The sequence below is a fragment of the Thamnophis sirtalis genome, unplaced genomic scaffold (genome assembly GCF_051295495.1).
Source record: "Thamnophis sirtalis isolate CommonGarterSnake01/CBP01778 unplaced genomic scaffold, rThaSir2_p1.2 scaffold_1, whole genome shotgun sequence".
Taxonomy (NCBI): Eukaryota; Metazoa; Chordata; class Lepidosauria; order Squamata; family Natricidae; genus Thamnophis; species Thamnophis sirtalis.
The window spans coordinates 41,767,895-41,789,420 of record NW_028261381.1 but is presented as its reverse complement, the minus strand read 5'-3'; the positions used below and the strand labels follow the sequence as shown (position 1 = coordinate 41,789,420).

Below are 21,526 nucleotides of genomic sequence, written 5' to 3'. Positions count from 1 at the left end.
CAAAGAATAATAGAAAAAGAGAAGTTAAAAATAGCAGAGTTATCTCACCAGTTCACTTATCTCCTGGAGGCCCCAAGCCTACAGGAATAACCAAGTCTAAAGGTTGGCTAACAGATTGACAGTTTTTGACGGACAGAAATGAAGGACTTTTATGGTTATACTGGGAAGTGTAAAATGTTGTCTTAATTTGAATGACCAAAACATAACCCCATTCAAAGTCCCAAAACAGGCCAAACATTCAATAATTAGCTTTAAAACAGATTACCGCTCATGCTGGTATACTTCAACGAATAGCCGATTTGAATCAAAGGGGATTCAGACTCACGTATACTACAATGCTTTCCTTTCCAGCCAAATGGGCAGTCACAAACATTGGGCCTGCTGCATCTCCCACCATGCATGCACATCGGATTGCAGATACCTGCAGTGTCACAGAATTAAATAGAGTTGTCAAGTGAAGAATAGTCCAAACTATTTCTCTTTCTTTCTTTCTTTCTTTCTTTTCTAAAGTAGAGTGTTGGTGCAGTTTCATAATGGCAGTGCTTTGCATAATTCAAAACAAAGTGTAATTTGAGTGTGAAGAACGGTCTTAAAATTTGGGGATTTGCAAGCTTTAGTAAATCCTTCTAGAATCTGCTGAGGTCCACTGTGTGCAAGAGACATTTCAAGGAGTCTTCAGTAAGAGCTGCCTCACCAAAGGAATGAGAGAAACATTAATTACAACAATTCTTGAATAAGTAAACAGGAAATCTTTGGTGGCAGCTATAAGGCAGGCCAATACCACTGACTACTGCCGATTGCCAAATTCTTGTTAAGACGATTCCCCTCCTGATTAGAAAACATATTCTCAAGCATTCATCTGGATCAGCTAGAGGTGATGGAGAATTGATTAGTTTCACACAATTCAAGAAAGCTTTTGCATTTTATCCATCAAGAATAACTGACAAGATAAGGATAGAATTGCCAGAAGGGTATTTTTTTAAGATAGAAAAACAGATTCAACATTACTTTTTAACATTTATTTAAAAGTCCTTCTTTGGACAATGATGAATGCAGCTTCTAGTATCTGGGGATTTGAAGAGATGGCCACAGCCAGCTATATCTACCTTCACTAAATTAATGTGCTGGGAATTAACTTCTAAAAGAATAAGAAACTGACAACTGATAATAAAAACAATTTGATTGCGTCCACATAGAAGATGGTTCTGCAGATTTAAAAGTACTTTTAAGACTAGGTCTACTATAAAGTAGATACAAATAAACAAGCACACAACTAAATGTCAGCAACAAGGTGTAAACAACCCTAACCATTGATTGCCATCTAGTGATCACTTTGAATTACACAGCCCAGATATGGTAGGTCTGTTAAAAATGCATGTGTAGCATTATAACCCTACAACACTACCCTACTTATAAGACTGTAGCATCTGTATCATATAGTAAGTAATCTGAGAACCTGGAAGACACTAGACAGTTAGACAAGCCATCAGAAAGTCTAATGAAGTTCTATAAATTTCCTATATAGAATTCAAATGTATTTTTTAAAAAAACATTCAAACTTCTGACTAGCCAGTAAACTTTTAAAGCTTTCAACTATTTTTTAAATAACTTGTTCTTTATTGACTTTGGTTGGGTTCTAATACAAATCTATATTTTACATTAATTAGTGTAGGGATGTCAAATTTACATCATCAGGGTATCATCACGTGACATATCACTACTTTCTCCCCCTGCGCTAAAATGAGCGTGGGTGTGGCTAGCACGTAAGTCATCCGGCCCATGGGCTGCGAGTTTGACAGCTTGTTTAGTGAGATAATGCTGGAGGACTGGCCATAAACCATGAAGTTTGGCTAGACTGTCCAATGGTAAGAATCAATCAAGATTAATTTTTGATATTCACATTTTTCACTTTTGATACCATCCTATCAACTTCTTTTGAAACTGAAAATCAGAAAACATCTTGAACTAGATTTTTCCATATTCTATTTATAAAAGGCATGGGAAGAGAACAAGGGCAAATGAGGAAAGCTTTGGACATGATTCATTCTCCAACTCAGCATTGCCAAAAAAATTTAATGGAGAAGAGTTTCCCTGTCTTTTCCTAATAAGAACAATTTTCAAGGATCTTCCACTGGAGAAAAGTTCAGGCTTTTCAAATTCAGTTCTCCAATCTCTAGCTGCTTAATATAAATAAAAATCAAACTAAACTAACATTGGCTTTTGGAATGAACGAGATAGCTATTTTTTTATTAAAATGTGCATGGTGTTATCAAACTCATGCACTGCAAGTTAATTCTGAAATTTTCCTTGACTGCATTGTAATACAGATCCTGTATTGTCTATTGCTCATAATTATATAGTGTTTTAATGGTCTCCTATTAACTATTACATTCATTTACATGTAATGCACCTTTCACTGCAACTGCCATCACTGCAACAATTAGTTGTATAAACACAGAAAACAGAGCTGTTTTTTTAAAAAAGACAATTCATTCAAAAGAAGTGACCTATAAGAAAAAACAACTTTACCATAATAAATGTTCCTAAGAGAAGTATCAAAGAGATACTGACAATTATATTTTCCATGAAATATTTTAAAATGTTTACTTCTACTTAAAATCAAAAGTATTAAGAATAATTAATATTTACTGGTGCGTTGCTGAAAGGGCTGGAGAAAATATTCACTATTTATTGATTTCAGGGTCTCAGCTGAATTAGCACTTTGAATAGGTTAAAACATTTTCTAAAAATCCCTAAATATTCCCCATCTTTTTTCCCCATGTTTTTCCTGTTAGCTGCTACTGTATTCCTTTATCTTCAATTTCTTTGGAGCACTATTTGATTCTGCAAATCACAGCCATTTGACAAACACAATGAAATAGTAATGGTCTATGTTGTGACTCAGCAGAAATTTCCTGTGAGTCTTTTTGGGATGCAAGATTAACGATCCAGCTGGGGCTCGTTAGTGGGGTTCTGGTGATAAAAGAACAGATAGTGCCATGCCCTGGTTGCAGGAGTCAATGTTCATTCTTTCGTTCAACATTCATTGATCATCGGTCATGGTTTATTTGAAAGACACTTGGAGAAGTGATTTGCTTTCTGTAACCCGGATTGGAGAAGTGCATTGCTTTGTAAGAGTTTTTGTTTGGTATTCTGTTATTTCGTCAGAGACTTTATTTATGTTTATTTTTGAGCTCGCAGCCAGTCTGAGCTGAGAACTGATAAAGTGAGTTCCTTTTACGTTTTTCTGCTTGTCGTCTGTTAACGAGCGGAGAAGGGGGGACAGAACAGGTCTATATTTATGAAATGTTATTACTAATGCAGGGATATTTGCTAACTGGGCAATAATCAATCCCAATCATAATTCACAGCAGAACAGAGAAAGATAGGCCAGAATTGATCAAAGAGGTAGAAACTCAACATTATCATTTGAAGTGTCCAAGGACAGCCAACTTTGTCTCTCTGTACTGGTCACACATGACTGTTGCAAGCACTGTCACAACCTCAATGGCTAATACTTTGCCTTGCAGTTGGTGAAGCCATATCTTCAGCTAGGGAGTCAGCCTGGGTTCTCTCTTCTATTGACTCTGGACCCCAGTTACGTCACTGAAGTTGCACTAATAGGGCCAGAAGCATTACAGTTCCTTGGGTGTAGTGCAGGGCCACAGAATCAACCAACCCTATATATTCATTCATTCAATCAATAATGATTGCTTCTTGGCAGACCTGGCTGATTCAACCCCAGATGTTATGCTTAATGTTGTATGACACTAGAGTCACAAAGCTTATGAGTTTTCATTGCCTTTGTTTTCAGTGCCTTGATTTTTCTTACTAAAGTGGTACATTTCATCACATGCAGCAGTTCTGATCCAAGCATCCTAAGCTTGATATTCTTCTTCTTATCACACACATTTCCATTTGGGGCAGATGTGGTATTTCAGTATTTAGTGTGAGAAATTAAGTGTGGAATCCTGTACAGAAAGAGTATTAAATCAGTTTGCTGATCTCCATTATGACCCTTTTGTGTGGGCTATTTCAGAAGAACTGAACCTAACTAACCTTTCCCAAAATATAATTTAGATTCTGTTAAGCTGTAGTACAATGATTACCTGTCACTGCATCACCTGAATAATATAGGAGATAAGGGAAAAACAGGACTGTGCCGCTGTGCTGAGTTGGAAGATATCGTTTTAAAAACATTGGATTTCCCCCCCCCCCCAGAAGGCTGGCAAATTGACCTCAATAATCTATCCCACCTCAAAGAAAGCAAGAGGTTTCCTCCAAGCAATATATTCTAGCCAAACAATTAAATGTATCAAATGCAGCTCCCGGGTACTAATGCACCACCAAATATTGGATAAAGGGTAGAGCAGAAAGAGAGCACAGTACATATTCTTGAATTATTTTCAACAGCAGTGATCAAATTCCTTCAACGGAAAATTATTTGAGAAATATCTCACAGTCATGGGGTTTCACATCTGAGTCATTTAATTTTAATATATTTATCATTTTACGTAATTTAGGTTTTTGGTATCTTGGTCAGAAAGGAGAATATTAAAATGAATGATGTATTTTCATTGAAAGTACAACAAAAATATGAGACTCAGAACTGTTAATTTACAGCAGATCTATACTAACCAAAATACCGTTTCTTCGTGTCTGAGGTCTTTATGAAGGTCAGTGTTTGAAAGTAACATTTGAAATCATACTTAAATACATTGATTACTTTTTCCTTTGATGAAAGTTGATTTCTTCCTATTTACAGCATTGTAATAGATCAGAAACCACAATAACAAATTAATATTCCACATTAAAAACTTATATAGGAGTATAAATGGAGTAAACTACTCCAAAGAGAGATGGGACAAACATACACATATTGTTATCATGACTGGCCCAAATGAATCCACTGCAAAATAAAAACCTCTTCACTGAAGGTTGTAGACCACAATTTACCATACTGATCCAATGTGGGTTGAAGGGTCCTTGGTGCTCCCTGTGTCAGCCCTGGAGGTCATCTTTTTCTTGAATTCTTCAGGGCTGCCACATTTTAGTGCTGTGGGAAACTGGGAGGGGGGATTGCATGGGGTCGCAGGGATATCTAGCCATAATAACATTCCTTTCTCAGAGAGTCAAGGACATTCGGCCTGCATCTGCAATGGCGTGACTGGGAGACACCTCCAGTTGGGACGATGCATTGATTGGACCATGTGATGGGTATGTGGGTGCAGGGGAAGGGTCTTGGACTATCTGTTGGGTGAGGAAAACCTGGAAGCTTTCAGATTTGTGTTTTCCCAGATGTGCCAATATGACATCTCTAAAAAAAATGGACCTTTGAGGAAATTCTAGCCTCGGAGTCTTCTTTTGTTGGGTGTTTTATTTGGAACCCTGACACCCTGAGCTTGGTTGTTTTCTTGTAAATGTTTCATTACCCAAACTATAGCACATCATCAGTGAGCACTGTTACCCACATAATATCAGTGCTCATTCATGATGAACTGTAGTTTGTGTAATGAAACATCTGTAAGAAAACAAACAAACTCAGAGAGCCCCAAGGACCCTTCATTTCAACCCTGAGCTACATAAATTCTTCTTTATTAGCCAATGTGAATTGATAGATAGATGTTTTCTGACTTCTCGGTTTGGCCTGGGAGAAATTGACCTAAAGTGATATAGCTGATTTGTGTACTTAAGAGAACATAGAATCTGGATCACCCTGTCCCCAATGCACCACATTGGCTGGTGTTGTGGGTTTGCAGATTAAAAAGAAGTATTAATTATGATTATCTAGCTATTGTCCTCCAAACCTAATTGAACAATAAACCTAGGTTTCTGCTTGAATCTTCAGAATTTATAGCTCTACTGCCTCTTTGCTTATAATTTAGATCAATAAGGTGTATTATACTATAAGGTAGGGATGAGAGCATTAAAACATCTAACAGCAAGAATATCTATTGGAATATGCATTGGTGCAGTGACGTGCAGTCAGGTGAGGCAAGTGAGGCACAGCCTCACCGCTCTCATCATGAAGAGAAAAAAAAATGTAAAAGGAAAAAGCTGAGCTAGTTGCTGCCTCACAGTGGATGACTCTGCTTAACTGTTAAAAAAAGCCTCTAAAAAGTGCCTTCTACTATGAGGCAGGAGAACTATGTGCCTCACCTAGTCTGACCTTTTAGGCATTTTATGATAGCTGTGTGGAACGTGTTTCTTGTGCTGAGCGATCATAAAACGCCTAAAAATTCAGACTAGGTGAGGCACGCAGTTCTCCTGCCTCATAGTAGAGGGCGCTCATTTGGGCGGGGCTTCTTCAGAGGACCCGAGGCAAGAGCAGAGTTGAAGTCATCTCTGAAGCAACTGAAAAAGGTACGTGTGGGTCGGAGGGAGAGGAATTCAAATTTTATCCTCCTGTTGCTATGCGGGGCTTTGGGCAAAGGCTGGAAGGAAGGACCCTAGCTCGCTTGTGCTCACCCTTTCCAAGTGTAGTTTGTTTGCAGTCAGAGCCAGGTTGCCTTTTCAAACCTATAATCAGTGAAGCTGGGCTGGATTTTTACATAGTAGATCCTTCTGGGGCTGGGGGAAAGTGTGTGTGCTACAGCATGGTTTTTTGCCTGGCTTCCTGCCTCCTCCTGTGGTCTCATCGCTGGTGCTCTTCCTCTCCAAGTGTAATGACTTCCTCCCCAGGCCCCCATTTCTCTCTCTCACACATACAGCTGAATAAAACTATATAAAGAAAATTTATGTGAAGCCCAGCTTCACTGATTACAAGATTGAAAAGGCAACGTGGCTCTGCCTGCTATCAAACTACACTTGGGGAGGGAGAGCACAAACAAACATTGAGGGGACCACAGGAGGAGGCAGGAAGCCAGGCAAAGAGCCATGCTGTAGCATACACACTTTCCCCCAGCCTCTTTCTTTTGGAAGGCTCGGATCGTCTCCCCTCCAGCTTCTCTACCTCTCCTCTCACCCCAGCCTGCCAGCAGGAGGTGAGTGGGTGGGCTTTATTTCATTCCAGGCATTTCCCACCCAGACAACAGGCTGCATTTGCAAAGGTGGGGGTGTTTGGGGAAGGCAGCAGGGGAATGAGGGGGATGACAGAGGAGCTGCTTTCAAGCCACTGGAAAAGATATCTAATCCAACTTTTGTGTGTGTGTGTGTGTGTGTGTGTGTTTGTTTGAGAGTGAGTGAGAGAGGGAAGGGGGTAGGAGAGAGAGTCCAATCCAACTTCTGTGTGTGTGTGTGTGTGTGTGTGTGTGTGTGTGTGTGTGTGTGTTTGAGAGAGGGGGAGGGAGGGAGAGAGGAAGGAAGAAGGGGAAGGGAGAAGAAAAAGAAAATGAAAAAAGGAAACTTCTTCCACAAAGGAGAAAAACAAATGCTGTCACTTTAAATTGGAACTGAGCATGCCTGGCTGTGGAATTCTGGGAGTTGAAGTCCACAAGTCTAAAAAAATTTGAAACCCACCACTGTGTCAGTGCCTGTGTCAGCCATAAACCTCACCACACGTCACTGCATTGGTGGTCCCATATTTCTCATTGGCAGGGTGTTTCTTTTTGTGAAATATGGATGGGAAGACACTTTCCATCTACACTCTACAATTAATGCCTTATATCTGGATTGTTCTCCATATACATCAATTTTTAAATTTTGATTTTACAATCCTGTGAAACTGTGGAGCCCACTGTTAGTATACAGTGGACTATTTTTGTTTTCCTGACAATGACAGGCATCTGGTTTAGAAGAAGGCTTCATTATTGCAATATATTTGAATTAGGACATCATTTGAAAAAGGCTCAGGAACTTCAATTGCCCAAAAATGTAACAGTCAGTTTTTATTTGGAATATATTGGTTGGAATAGCTCATTTCTATTCCATTAACTTCATTATTCCTAGGCTAAATTTACTGTTCTAATCCTGAAAGAAGCATACTGTAAAGAATTAGCTATTCCTTTTTCCATTTAGTTTATAATTGAATCAAACATTACCTTTAGCATCAGGGAAATTTCTTTGATATTTAACTGAAAGCACTGACCTTGAAAAGGAGAATTTTTGGTTGTTTAGGATATTCTGAATTGTCATTTCAAAAACTAATATGGCTATTAGGCTGGATTTTCTATGGATATGTGTGCTGTGTTGACCTACTGTAATTATTCAATATTCTAAAGTCAGAAATTAGATCATTTTACTAATTTTTAGTGCAGAATATAATAAACACAATGTAAGTGGTGTGCGATTTTTTTTAACCAATCTAAGCAGAAAACATTGCCAGTCCTTTCCTCTATAAAGCTGGGGTCAACATAAAGGCACATAGCCAAATGGGAGATGCTTATCCCGCCTTTAGCTTTTTAAGAGGGCAATAAATTCAAGGAGTTATTTCTGCTGTGTGGATGCTAAATAGTGAAATTTTCAGTAAAATAGATTATCAAGGGAGGCTGCATATTTCTTCATGCATTACCATGCATTTTATTGCTAATCCTGGCATCCACTTCAGTTTGCTTCCAAATGTATGATAGCGTATTCACAGCGTGGCTATTTCTCAGTAAGCACCAAAGGATCAAAACTCTGCGTTTCAGGTGCCAGTCAATCTCAGAAAGTGAAATTTACATAACACACTATATTTGTCTACATCTACATTAAACATACGCTTTTACTCTCGGTGTTATTCCCTCCCCACCACCAAAATATAGATGATAGAGGCAAGAGGAAAGATATGGTTGTTTCAAGAAATAACAGCTGCCAGAAAAGCCTAAATAAAGAAATAATGCATAATGAAGCAATATTATTTATTTTTAAACAAATTTATAGTACAGGTTGCACTCGACATACAACTGTTCATTTAGGGAGTTAGTAACAACTTCACTGAAAAAAGTGACATAGGAACATTTCTCACACTTGCAAGCATTGCAGCATCCCCATGGTCATGTGATCAAAATTCAGACGCTGGGCAACTGATTCATATTTATGATGGATGCTGTTTCCCAAGGTCATGAGACCACCTTTTGCGCCCTTCTGACAAGCAAAGTCAATGGGGAAGCCTACTACCTTAACAGCTGCGGTGATTCGCTTAACTGTGGCAAGAATGGTCGTAAAATGGGGATCAATTCACTTAAAAATGTCTCACTTAGCAACATCAATTTTGGGCTCAATTGTGGTCTTACGTCAAAGACCATCTGTATATAGCCACTATAATTACACATACCACAGGTGACACAGGTTGAAAAATTCAACCAGAATGAAACCATAATCTATATGTGTAAACAAAAGAACAAGTAAACACAAGATTAATTGTAATGATTGTCATCAGTCACTCTTGGGCTTCCAGTAAATGAGTTCCTTCAACCTAATCTGATCATAAGAACTGTATGGACAATTACTTCCTGCTCACTTTAGAAAGATGAATCTGATAAATATCAAAACTTAGGAGAGCTTTTACAAGATAATATGGCCTATTTACCACAAGGAAATTCCCATGCAAATGGGAAATTTTCCAAGATTATAACTTGTAGACACCATTTTGCACAAAAAAAGTAACCCCATTTTAGGAAAGCAAAATAAATTAGTTTTTAATATATATCAAGGTATGTTTTTTTTTTAAAAAAATCAATGTACTCAGAAAACAAAACCCCAAATACTGAGCATAAGAAAACAAGGAAATCAGCAAGAAGATAAAAATGTTATAAAAGAGTAACATACATAATGATACCTAACAAAAAACCAAAAGTATCCACCAAGTATACAGTTCCAAAATGAGATCCAAATCCTCCTTCCTGTAATCATTTTTGGACAATAATTGACAATCCAATTGATATTTCCATAGGCAAATGCACTAGCAGCGGAAAAGAAAAGAAAATTCCTCAGGAGCACTAATAGAGTAGAACACTTGCTTTGGTCCAGTGCAGGGGTGTCAAACTAATGGCATCGCGGAGGCGTCATGTAACGTATCAGGACTTTTCCCACCTTCGTTAAACCGGGTATGGGTGTGACCAGCGTGTGACGCATCCAGCCTGTGGGCTGGGAGTTTGATAGTCCTGGTCCAGTGGGACAAAACGTGAGTCTAACTCAGTCAACAAATAAGGATAGAAATAATCTTCTAATGAGATAGTATTATAGTTGATTTCAGTATCATAGATTGTAAAATGCTAAAGCTCGCAAACGAGAATCTTCCTCTGTGCAAGATAGCTATGATATTATTAACAAAACTAAAGTAAAAGACCTTTTGCATTGAAACGCTTTTACAGAATACTTCAAAGAACATCCCTTTTTCTCTCTGACTTGCTTTCTTATACTATTGTTGGATTAAGAATTGGGCTGAAAGGCCACACCTATGCTTTTCTTCCAGGTAAACACAGACTTTTAAGGAAGAAGATGGATCAGAGATTCCATTGAGAAGATTAGTTTGAGCTGCGATTTTTAATAGCAGATTCTCCTGCAAGCGTCTGCAGAAGAGAAAGAACAAATTCCAGATGAAAGGGAGCATTTATCACATCTGGCATGTGAAGCATAGCTCTTTACAATTTAGTTTGGATTCCTTCTAAAGCTCTTAAACCTTTATACTAACAGAGGTACATGTCACAGAGCAAAAGGCTTTGAATAATTTCACTGTATCGAGTACAAAAGTATGGCCTCTGTCTGCAGCAAGCAGAACAGCTTTAGTCCTGAATAGTGATGTTCCTTCCATGCTGAAGATGGCTGGAAAAGGCACCCTGAAGTACTTGGTGCCTAACTTGTTCAATGATGGTATAATTAATCTTCTTATTAGGTTTGCTATTAATATACCTCTTAGTAAGCACAAGCACTTTAGTTTTCTTATAATTAGCAGTCTTTTTTTTCTTTGCTGCAAAATGCGACTGGTATTTCAAGACTCTGCCCCAGGCCAGCCTGTGACAAAACTAACTGAATTATCAGCATGCAGAAGGAGAAATATAGATTTGTTTGCCAACCATGAAGGATAAAATGAATAAAATCAATTAAAGAGGAGGGGACTGAGAAATTGGTCTTTTTTCCCCCGAGCACCATGCAACTTAGATGAATAAATAATGATTAATCAAAGTACTGGGTGGTAAGTAGGGACCCTCTTGTTGTTACTTTTCCTCATAATGCCTCCTCTCTGTCTGCCAGCTCCTGATAAATAAAGACAGCAGAGAGGTAGCTTTGAAGGTAATCTAAGTATTTCTTCACCAAACAATGCATTGACTGAGCTCCTGTCCAGACCTAAAGTTGTCAAACTTATTATATTGAGTCAGCCAGTCAACAACTTTCTTACATAGATGCCTGGATTTTAATTTTCTAATAATGCTCAGGAGGCTGTTTGGACATAAATTGGTCAGGCCAATTTACTACCTTTTTTAAAGTTAGAGATTGATACTAGCCATGAATCTGAAAGGAAAGGTCAGTGTGGTAATACAGGGTATCTATTGTATGACAGCCCACCAGTCACAATTTGCTTTTTAATAGTTCTGTCAAGGTCAAATTCCCTCCCCCTCCCCCTTGCCTCACACACAAGAGTAATACAGTTGTTATATTATTTAGCTCTGCTATGAGGGCACATATCTCAGAAACAAATAGAGGAGACCAACCAAATAAATATTTTATAGTCACCACCCAAATATGTTAGTTCTGAATAGGCTCTATCCATGTCTCAGTTGAAATCAGCATGCTACCCTAGAGGCATTTTTGGCTGAATAGCAGTTCAAAAATTGCAAAAAGCCAAAAGAAAATGTGTGGACTATTGATCATTTGTTGCTTCTTCTAATTAACAATTTCTTCTTTTTTTTTTTTTTGGTCTTCCTTTTTTCAGCAGTGTCTTTCAATGCTTTTTAAAGATACAATCCAATCCTATTGTTATTCTAATAACCTTAGCTTCAAGGCATTGAGAGACTACAAGGAAGCTAAAAAAATGGAAAGTGGCTATTGGGTATTCCTGACCGAGATAGTTTCATATGCACAACTGTGCTCTGGCCTTGAAACCTGAAGCCTTATAATATAATTTCAGGTTAAGAGAGAAATGATCCCTATCATAATAAAATCAATTTTAAAACCAACTATTCTATTGGGTAATGTTTGAGATTTACATATAATGAATAGCACTTCTACCCATTTCCACTCTAGCGGATTTTGTCTTAGGAGTCGCCTTTAACTGATCCAATTAGAATTTAAAAACAAACAAACCCAATTCTAATTAGCTAATCTCTACCCTCTGTAATTATTTTCCTTATCTTTCAAGAAAGCAGGTTGGAAATAAAAGTGACCAATAGATAATTAAAATAAAACAGAGGAAGTAAAGGGTTCTTCATTGGATTCAATGCCCTGTTAAAGTCACTAGCGGGAATTAGTTCAAAGTTGGTATATTTTACTAACAAACCCAGGAAATAATCATCAAACACACTCCCAATGTCATTAAAATGAGTTAAATAGACATTGATTAACAGCAACAATGTTTGTTATCTGGTTTCAGTTCAATAACTATAGACAAGAAATGAGAAATGACATGCTTGAATATAGTTTGGCTAAAATGAAGATGCTGAGAGCTCCTTGGCTACATCCTCTTTCAAGCATAGCTTGTAGTGAAAAGAGATATAGCCATTGAGCACTAAGGTTCACTGATGAGAGTCACTTGTAAGACAATTATGTAAATTGCATTTAATATACTCATGAAGGTCATTCCTTTTGATGGAACATCTTGCTATATTTTTTTTTAGAAATCAGGAGAAATCCCACTGAATGCCTATCAATAGATTCATCATTCAATTCATTCATTATCATTCAATCATTCAATGGATCTTTCTATCTAAATCAGTGGTGGTATTCAGCAGGTTCTGACCAGTTCTGGAGAACCTATAACGGAAATTTTGAGTAGTTTGGAGAACCGGTAAATACCATCTCTGACTGGTCCCACCCCCATCTATTCTCTGCCTCCTGAGTCCCAGCAGATCAATGGAAATGGGGATTTTGCAGTAACCTTCCCCTGGAGTGGGGAGAGAATGGAGATTTTACAGTATTCTTCCCCTGCCATGCCCACCAAGCCACGCCCACAGTTAAAAAAAAAAGAATCCCACCACTCATCTAAATGCCCTCAGATGGAAGAAACAAGGGAAATTCAAGAAGTTTTTTCTAAACACAGAATATGACTGAGGGTAATACTGCTAGAAAAATGCATAAAGCAATTTGTTCTTTTTTAAAAAAATAAATAAAGTATACTTTAAAATATTCCTATAGGAAACAATTGTGCACAGCATAATATCATAATAAATTGTGGTCAATGTTTAAATAAGTAAATAAGTAGATAAATAAATACTTCTTCAAAATTATGGCTTATTGATATGGATAAGAAAAGGCAATGGATTTCTCTTGATCGATATAGCAATAGCACTTAGACTTATATACTGCTTCATAGTACTATACAGCACTCTCTAATTGGTTTACAGAATCAGCCTATTGCTCCCAACAATCTGGGTCCCCATTTTACCCACCTTAGAAGGATGGAAAGCTAAGTCAACCTTGAGCCAGTGAGAATTGAATTGCTGCCAATGAGCATAATTAGCCTGCAATACTGCATTCTAACCACTGGGATGTGAGGGGTCTGTAGATATTTTCACAGCCCTCTTTTTGACTCGTGCAGTATACAAATCCTGAATGGAAGGCAGGCTGGTAGCAATTGTTTTTTCTGCAGTTCTAATTATCCCTTGGAATCTGTGTCTGCCTTGTTTGGTTGCAGAGCCAAACCAGACAGTTATAGTGGTGCAGATGACAGACTCAGTAATTCTTCTGTAGAATGGAATCAGCAGCTCCTTGGGCAGTTTGAGCTTTGTGAGTTGGTGCAGAAAGAACATTCTTTACAACATTCACTTTACAACCTTGTCACTACATGATAAGGCTGTAAAGTGAATATTCATGTGACTACACCTGACTTACAACAGCAGTTTGTAAGTTCAATTTATGATTGGTAAATGAATCACCTCAGGTCATTAAGAAGACGCTACAGAACTCTGACTTGTGACTTTCTGTTTGCTTCCTCATCGACTTTGCTTGTTGGAAGCTGGCTGCGAAGTTCACAAAAAGTGAGTATGTGACTATGAGATGTTGTAACCAGTGTACCAGCTGCCAAGCTCTTGAGTTGCTATCTATCACTCTGGGGATGCTTTAATGGCTACGATTCTGAGGACTGGTTGTAAGTCTGTTTATTCAGTGTGCTCCTAAATTTGAACAGTCATTGAACAAAGTTGGTAAGCGGCAACTACCTGTACTTCACTTCTCAACAATTAAACAAAACAAAGCAAACTTGCCAGATGTAGAACTAATTTTAGATATTATACCTTTACTACAACTTTTGGAAACCAAGGTTTCTTCTCATTCAAATTGCTACATTGTATCTGTGTAATTGATGATTACATCAGTTGTAATCACCTATGACTATGACATGTCACATCAATTACCAGGATGTACTTTTAAGTTATAGATTTTTTCACGATTTGGGTACTATATGAGTCAGAAACATCTTAATTGGTAGGCCTAATTGAAGCAGTGCTAAGCCTTCTGGAAAGCCATATTTTTAAAACACCTTATGTATAATTGATGTGTAGTCATCCTTCAAATTTTCAATCTACAAATGGGCCATAGTTTGATTTAGATATGTTCACCATTTGTTCATAGCTATTGCTATGGAAATACGCTGATACCAGTTTATAAATTTTATTGCTGTATCCTTTCAAGGAACTCTTATTGAATTCACCAAATACTCTTCCAAGTAAGCATTCTAGATGGCAGGTTTAAATCATTGCAAGAATATCACATTATACAATGCATAACTAATATTATTAGCCAACAGTATATGCTATTATGCTATTAAGATGAGGTAATTCATTTGTTGGTGGCTTGATGCAGTGGCCTAGAGGTGGAGCTCTTGCCTCATAATCAGAAGGCTGTGAGTTTGATCCTAGGTAGAGGCAGATATTTCTTTCTCTGGGTAGACTGAGAATATATCTGCTGAAAAAAAAGCTCCACATTGGCAACAGGAAGGGCATATGGCCAGTAAACACTCCGCTCCATTCAGTTCTCCAGAGTCCACCTGCAAGGGATTTTGGGGTGGTTAAAAAAATGATGAATTTTATTTGCTGGTGACTGCATACAGGATATGTAGAGTGGTGAAGTAATTAAGAAGCAGAAAAAATTTCCTAGCATGTTCAGCCTGACATACGTAGAAAATCCATTTGATCCTCTTACACAACTGGCATAACAAAAGAGGCAAGTGGATTGAGATGATCAATGAAAATTATAGGGACAAGCAGCAAAGCCAATTAGGTAGAGACAGAGGTCATATGAATAGTGAACAGAAAATATACACTCTACATTTGCAAAAGAAAATTGACTAAGTAGTGGCTTGAACTCAAAGATTAATATTTTTCTCCATCCATATAAATAACTTAGTACACATTATTAGTACCTCTAGAAGTAAATTTGTATATCTCCCTGGGAGATTTTTGGAAAACCTGAAATATAAAAAAGTATTTTGTGCCATTTTGGTTGGCCCTAGAGAGATTTTGGAAGTTTTTCAATGAGGCTGTGCAGGTTTACTAGAAAGTGATTCCTATGATGTTCAATGGATATTTTCTAAGCATGCAAGAGCTGCAGCAATTATGAAGACTTCTAACAGCTACTCAACATTAAATCAGGTGAGTTTATTATTAAATAAATGGACATTCTTGTATATGCAATCTGACTTTCTGACTGTTTTGTGCTATTGTAATATTCAACTGTCAAGTCAAATCAGTCTTGAGCATTCTGTGTGCCTGCCTTTTAAAAATCTACTGGACACTTGTTGATAGAGATAAAATGTTCTTACCGTATTTTGGGGGGTATAAGATCACCTTTTTTTCTCAAAAAAGAGGCTGAAAATCTGGGTGCATCTTATACACCAAATACAGCATTTATTGCCCCCTGAAGCCCTGCCCCTTCACTGTGCATACCCATAGGGAGGCTTTGAAAGAGCTCCTGGGGGCTGGGGAGGGCAGAAAGAAGCAAAAAAACGAGCCATTTTTGTCCCCCCAGCAGCACTCTATAAGACTCCATAAGGCTATGCATGTAATTTTTTTTGACAAAAAATGTTCGCAAAAATTGGGTCGGGTTTTTTGCTCGTTTTTGGCCCCCTGCCCCCCAAGGCTATTCATGTCTTTTTTTAAAAAAAAAAAACAAAACAGGGCCATTTTCATGAAAAACGGGCCGTTTTGGAGAAGTTTGCAAAAACTTTTTTTCCCCTTTTAGAAAGCTCTTTAACTGATTGATGAGAATTACATTGATCAAGTGCTGTGCCAGCAGAAACACCTACCTATCTACTATATTTCTCTCTCTCTATTTCTCTCTCTCTATCCCTCTACCTACCTATCTACTCTCTTTCTCTCTCTCTCTCCCTTTATCTATCTAACGACCTACTCTCTCTCTCCCCCTACCTATCTACTGTATTTCTCTCTCTATTTCTCTATCTCTATCCCTCTACCTACCTACCTACCTACCTACCTGCCTGCCTGCCTGCCTACCTACCTACCTACTTTCTCTCCCTCTCCCTCTCTTCTCCCCCCTCTCTCTCCCTACCTATTTACTGTATTTCTCTCTCTATTTCTCTATCTCTATCCACCTACCTACCTACCTACCTACCTACCTACCTACCTACCTACCTACCTTCTCTCTCTCTCTCTCTCTCTCTCTCTCTCTCTCTCTCTCTCTCTCTCTCTCTCTCTCTCTCTCTCTCTCTCTCTCTCTCTCTCTCCCTACCTACTATATTTCTCTCTCTTTCTCTCCCTCTCTATCCCTCTATCTACCTACCTACTTTTGAAAAATTTGCCTCTTCAGAACCTTGGTGCGTCTTATACTCTGGTGCGTCTTATACTCCGAAAAATATGGTAATTAATCTTAGTATTAGGGAACACATTTATTGCTGTTGATATGCAGAAGGTTCTACTAGTTATGATGTTTTTATGATGTAGGTTTGCTTGTGCATGCAGAACATAGTTTACACTTTTAGTGAAATACTAAAACAAAACTGATAGAAGTGGTCCAATTATGTAGGAATAGATAACATTGTGACTAATAACGAGGAAAGAGGCCACCAAAACACATAAACACAACTCATTAACTAACTGTACTAATTAGGGTAGAAGAATTGTAAGCAGTGACATTTTACATTGTCCCAGTCAATGCCTGTGGATTGGGCTTTAACAACTTTCCTGACTAACTTTAATTCATCTAATTAGTTTATCTCTCACACAGATTTTCTCTATTAAACTGGAATGAATTTAAATGTATACATAGACAGGATCAGATCCAAAGTGGCTTAAACCTTTTCTTGCCTTTGATGCAATGTTAGTGCCATTAATGTACTGAGATACAATATAGGAAAGCCTCCAGTAAATGAAAATAATGCCTTTTGTGGTAAAGTTACTGATATACGTGCCATGATGTAAAAATGAAAGATTAGAAGATTAATCTGAGCAAAGGGTCCTGTTTAATATGCTTGCAATAAGAAACCTCCCTAGGTGATAAAGTATTTCTAAGGCAAGAAATATTTGGAAAGTTAAAGCAAAGTGGAAAAACTTACTTTTCTGACATCTTCCTCCAACATAACCTTCCATACAGGAGCAGAGGTTGTTTCTCATACATAGCCCTTTGTTCTTACAAGGAGGATTGCAGAATGCTAATTACAATGCAAACAAATAAACCAAGGTTATTGGTAATAGGACAGAAATTGCAAACTAGACCTCAGCAGCCTAATGCTATAGCACAGGGCCTTGGTAGTACTGTGCCCATGATGATATTTAGGATTACAGATTACTGATAGAATCTGATTTCTCAAGGAAGCCCTCCCATCAGAGGATTTTCATTATTCTAGCATAGCTGTATATAGGAAGAAAAGCGAGAATGCGGGTTGTTTTCTTTCAATTCAGTTGACTCTATGACCTCAGCCACCATACTTTATGGGGTATTGTGCCAATTATGCAATTATTATTATTATTATTTATTATGATTTGTTGCACAGCGAGCTAGATATTGAGACTAGATTTGGCATTTTTGACGACTTATTGAGTCCTTGCCAAGGACATGGGATAGGCAGATGTTGTTTGATGGGGTTACAGATATTGTTGCAGGATGTAAGCTGTTTGGAGTGAAGCTGCCTTTTGCAATTGACTAATGGTGTTTTTGTCAATGCTGGTGGTAGTCCAATTGTTTTGGGATTTTGTCCAAGGTGCCTACGATTATTGGTACTACTGCCACTTTTGCTTTCTTTTGCCACAGTCATAGTATTTCTATTTGCAGGTCTTTGTATTTAGTAATATCTCCTCGTCCTCGTCCTCGTCCTCCTCCTCCTCCTCCTCCTCCTCCTCCTCCTCCTCCTCCTCCTCCTCCTCCTCCACTACTACCTTCACCATGATTGCACAAAACATAGCTTAGCACCTACCCATATAACAGCTTGAAATCATGAAAGTGCAAGTAGATTAATAGGTACCACTTTGGTGGGAAGGTAACAGCATTCTCTGCACCTTTGCTGCCACATGATCATGGAAATTGTCTTGGCTCCCTTGGCCAAGAAACAGAAATGAGCACCGTACCCTAGAGTCAGGCATGATTGACAGGGAAAACTTTATTTTTATATAAGTCTAGTAAGAAAAAAGTCCCATTATATATGTTTACCCCACTTTCAGGTAAACAAATATAGGGTAGCAGCTATACAGCCTTTTATCAAAGATGATATTACTGGAGTTTAAGAGATTGCTGGAATAAATAAATGTATTTAGGTGTTAGATTTACAGTGCAATGTTACGTTTGTGGTACTTAGAAGGGATCTCAATCAGACTTCCTTTGAGGTTATTCATTTAAGATTTCTATTTTAGGCTTCCAATGAAAATCAACATCATTACTACAGTATTATCGTAATAATTATATTGTATTGTATTACTCCTGTTACAATTACTGTTTCACTTTAATTCCTCATCTTCCCCCTCCTCTCAGACAGCTAAGAAACAATACCATTTTTAAAAGAACCCACACAATTTTAAAAAAAAATACAATAATTACAAAATAAAATAGCAGTAATAGCAATAGCAGTAGACTTATATACCGCTTCATAGGCCTTTCAGGCCTCTCTAAGCGGTTTACAGAGAGTCAGCATATTGCCCCCAACAATCTGGGTCCTCATTTTACCCACCTCGGAAGGATGGAAGGCTGAGTCAACCCTGAGCCGGTGAGATTTGAACTGCTGACCTGCTGATCTAGCAGTAGCCTGCAGTGCTGCTTTTAACCACTGCGCCACCTTGGCTCTTATTGCAAAAATTGCAATAAGATAATTTAAACCAATATTAATGAGTATTTAATGAGGCATTAATTTGTTTATATTTAGATCATAGACACAATTAGATGTAATAAGGTTATATGGAATTCAATGATTGGAATATTTTAATCACTAAAAATATGATGATAAAACATAGTTTTCCAAAAGTTGCTGGTAAGAAAAAAATAATTTAAATGAGAAAGTGAAAAGCAGTTGGAGCAAACTGTAAAATCTCTGATAGATACTTAACAGAATCAGTGACAAATGGCAGTTACCTGATACTATCAGGGCTGGCACTGCTTTCACTCTTTCAGGATACGAAATGGCAAAAGTTTACTTATCAAAAGTTTCCTTCTTAACAGAACAGAATAACAGAGTTGGAAGGAACCTTGGAGGTCTTCTAGTCCAACCCACTGTTCAAGCAGGAAACCCTATACCATTTCAGACAAATGCCTATCAAGTCTCTTCTTGAAAATTTCCAGTGTTGGAGCATTCACAACTTCTGAAGGCAAACCATTTCACTCAGAGGTGGTATTCAGCAAGTTCTGACCAGTTCCGGAGAACCGGTAGTGGAAATTTTGAGTAGTTTGGAGAACCGGTAAATGCCACCTCTGACTGGCCCCACCTCCATCTATTCTCTGTCTCCTGAGTCCCAGGTGATCGGGAGAAAATGGGGATTTTGCAGTAACCTTCTCCTGGAATGGGGAGGAAATGGAGATTTTAGAGTATCCTTCCCCTGTCATGCCCACCAAGTCATGACTACTAAGCCATGTTATGCCCACCAAGCCACACCCACAGAACAGGTAGTAAATTGTTTGAATCCCACCACTGAGTCCACTGTTTAATTGTTCTTACTGTCAGGAAATTTCTTAAGGTGTATTTCATTAGAATAGAGCAAATCAGAAGAAACCAAAGTATGGAGTGCAAAATTATCTCATCCTTGACCATAATATAATTTAATACATCTCACATTTTAAAAAAATCTATGTTGTATTGACCAGGTAGAAATTACTGTATGGATTGCTGCAATACAAACAAATTATTCCAGTAAATGTGTAACATATTTTGAACTGTTAACAGTCTTGTAATTATATTAGATTAAGAAAATTATAGGTATAACAGCAATTTATATCAGATTATTAGAAAGAATCTGTGTATGGGGAGAAACAGTACATGCAAACCAGTTAAGAAGAATTTATCTCCTGGCTGATAGAACAAAAAGAAAACTTGCCATCTATCCATCCTTTTACTTTCATTTAAAGTAATATAGTGCCTATCAAGTGTTCTCACTTACAATATTGAATGTACTGATATAGTAAAGTACTGTATATTGTGATATTTTGCCAACATATATTTTAAAATTGAGTTCATTATGAATAAAAGATTTTTTTTGCTATGATAGGCTCAATACATTATTTACATATATGCCTTTCTGTCTTTAAAAATAATACAGGGAAACTCGATATATAGCACTATTTCAATTAACATCTTACTATGCATGTCATATAAACAATATGCCAGCACATGGTTTGTTTTGAATGAAAGTGAAGCTGGAACAAATAATGGGAAAGAATGTACAATATTCTTTTAGGGAAGGGAAACAATATTTAATCATTAGAATTTATTTTTTTCATCTTACCAGATTGACACTGAAGCCCGAAGAAACCAAATGGGCAAGCACATATATTTGGGCGAATACAGGTCCCACCATTTAGGCAAATGGGTTTGCAAATGGCTGTCCCAAGAGAAAACAAAATAAAAATTTCAGGTAAGGAGGAAAATATAAAATATTCTTCTTTGCTCTCTCACTATTTTTTTTATTAAGAATGCAGTATAATTCTGTTTTAAGCAATGGTTCAGTGAGCAATGAGACATGCTGTCTCCTAGAATCACAGTAATATTTAGTTTAATGTTTGTTTTGCAATCTGCTTCTCCAGGTGCATCTCTATTACTGAGGCACTTTGAGACAAATTTCTTCTCTGCTTTTTCTCCCACCTTTTCTGTCCATTGTAGAAGCAGTAACACCTTTTCAATTTGTTGTAAATGTTATGACACTGAAGTCCATGGTATTTTGACTACTATTTACTGGTTCATAGCATGAAGTTTATGCTTTGTATTTTACCAATGCTGTAAAAATGAGTATTCAGTCAAATCTATAAATAATATAAACTGGCATTCATGTACAATAAAATCATCCATGTTGCCTTGTCTTGAATA

General features: G+C 37.6%; 1 protein-coding gene across 1 annotated transcript in view; it reads right to left on the bottom strand.

Moving 5' to 3' along the window:
• The window catches only part of VWDE (von Willebrand factor D and EGF domains), a 271,722-nt gene that overhangs the window by 21,913 nt on the left and 228,283 nt on the right, over positions 1 to 21,526 (bottom strand). Inside the window, exons 25-27 of the mRNA XM_087710932.1 lie at positions 20,949 to 21,044; positions 17,582 to 17,677; positions 326 to 421 (exon numbers count right to left, since the gene is read on the bottom strand). Coding sequence (XP_087567058.1) covers positions 326 to 421; positions 17,582 to 17,677; positions 20,949 to 21,044 — 288 coding nt within the window. The remainder of the gene's footprint in view (positions 1 to 325; positions 422 to 17,581; positions 17,678 to 20,948; positions 21,045 to 21,526) is intronic.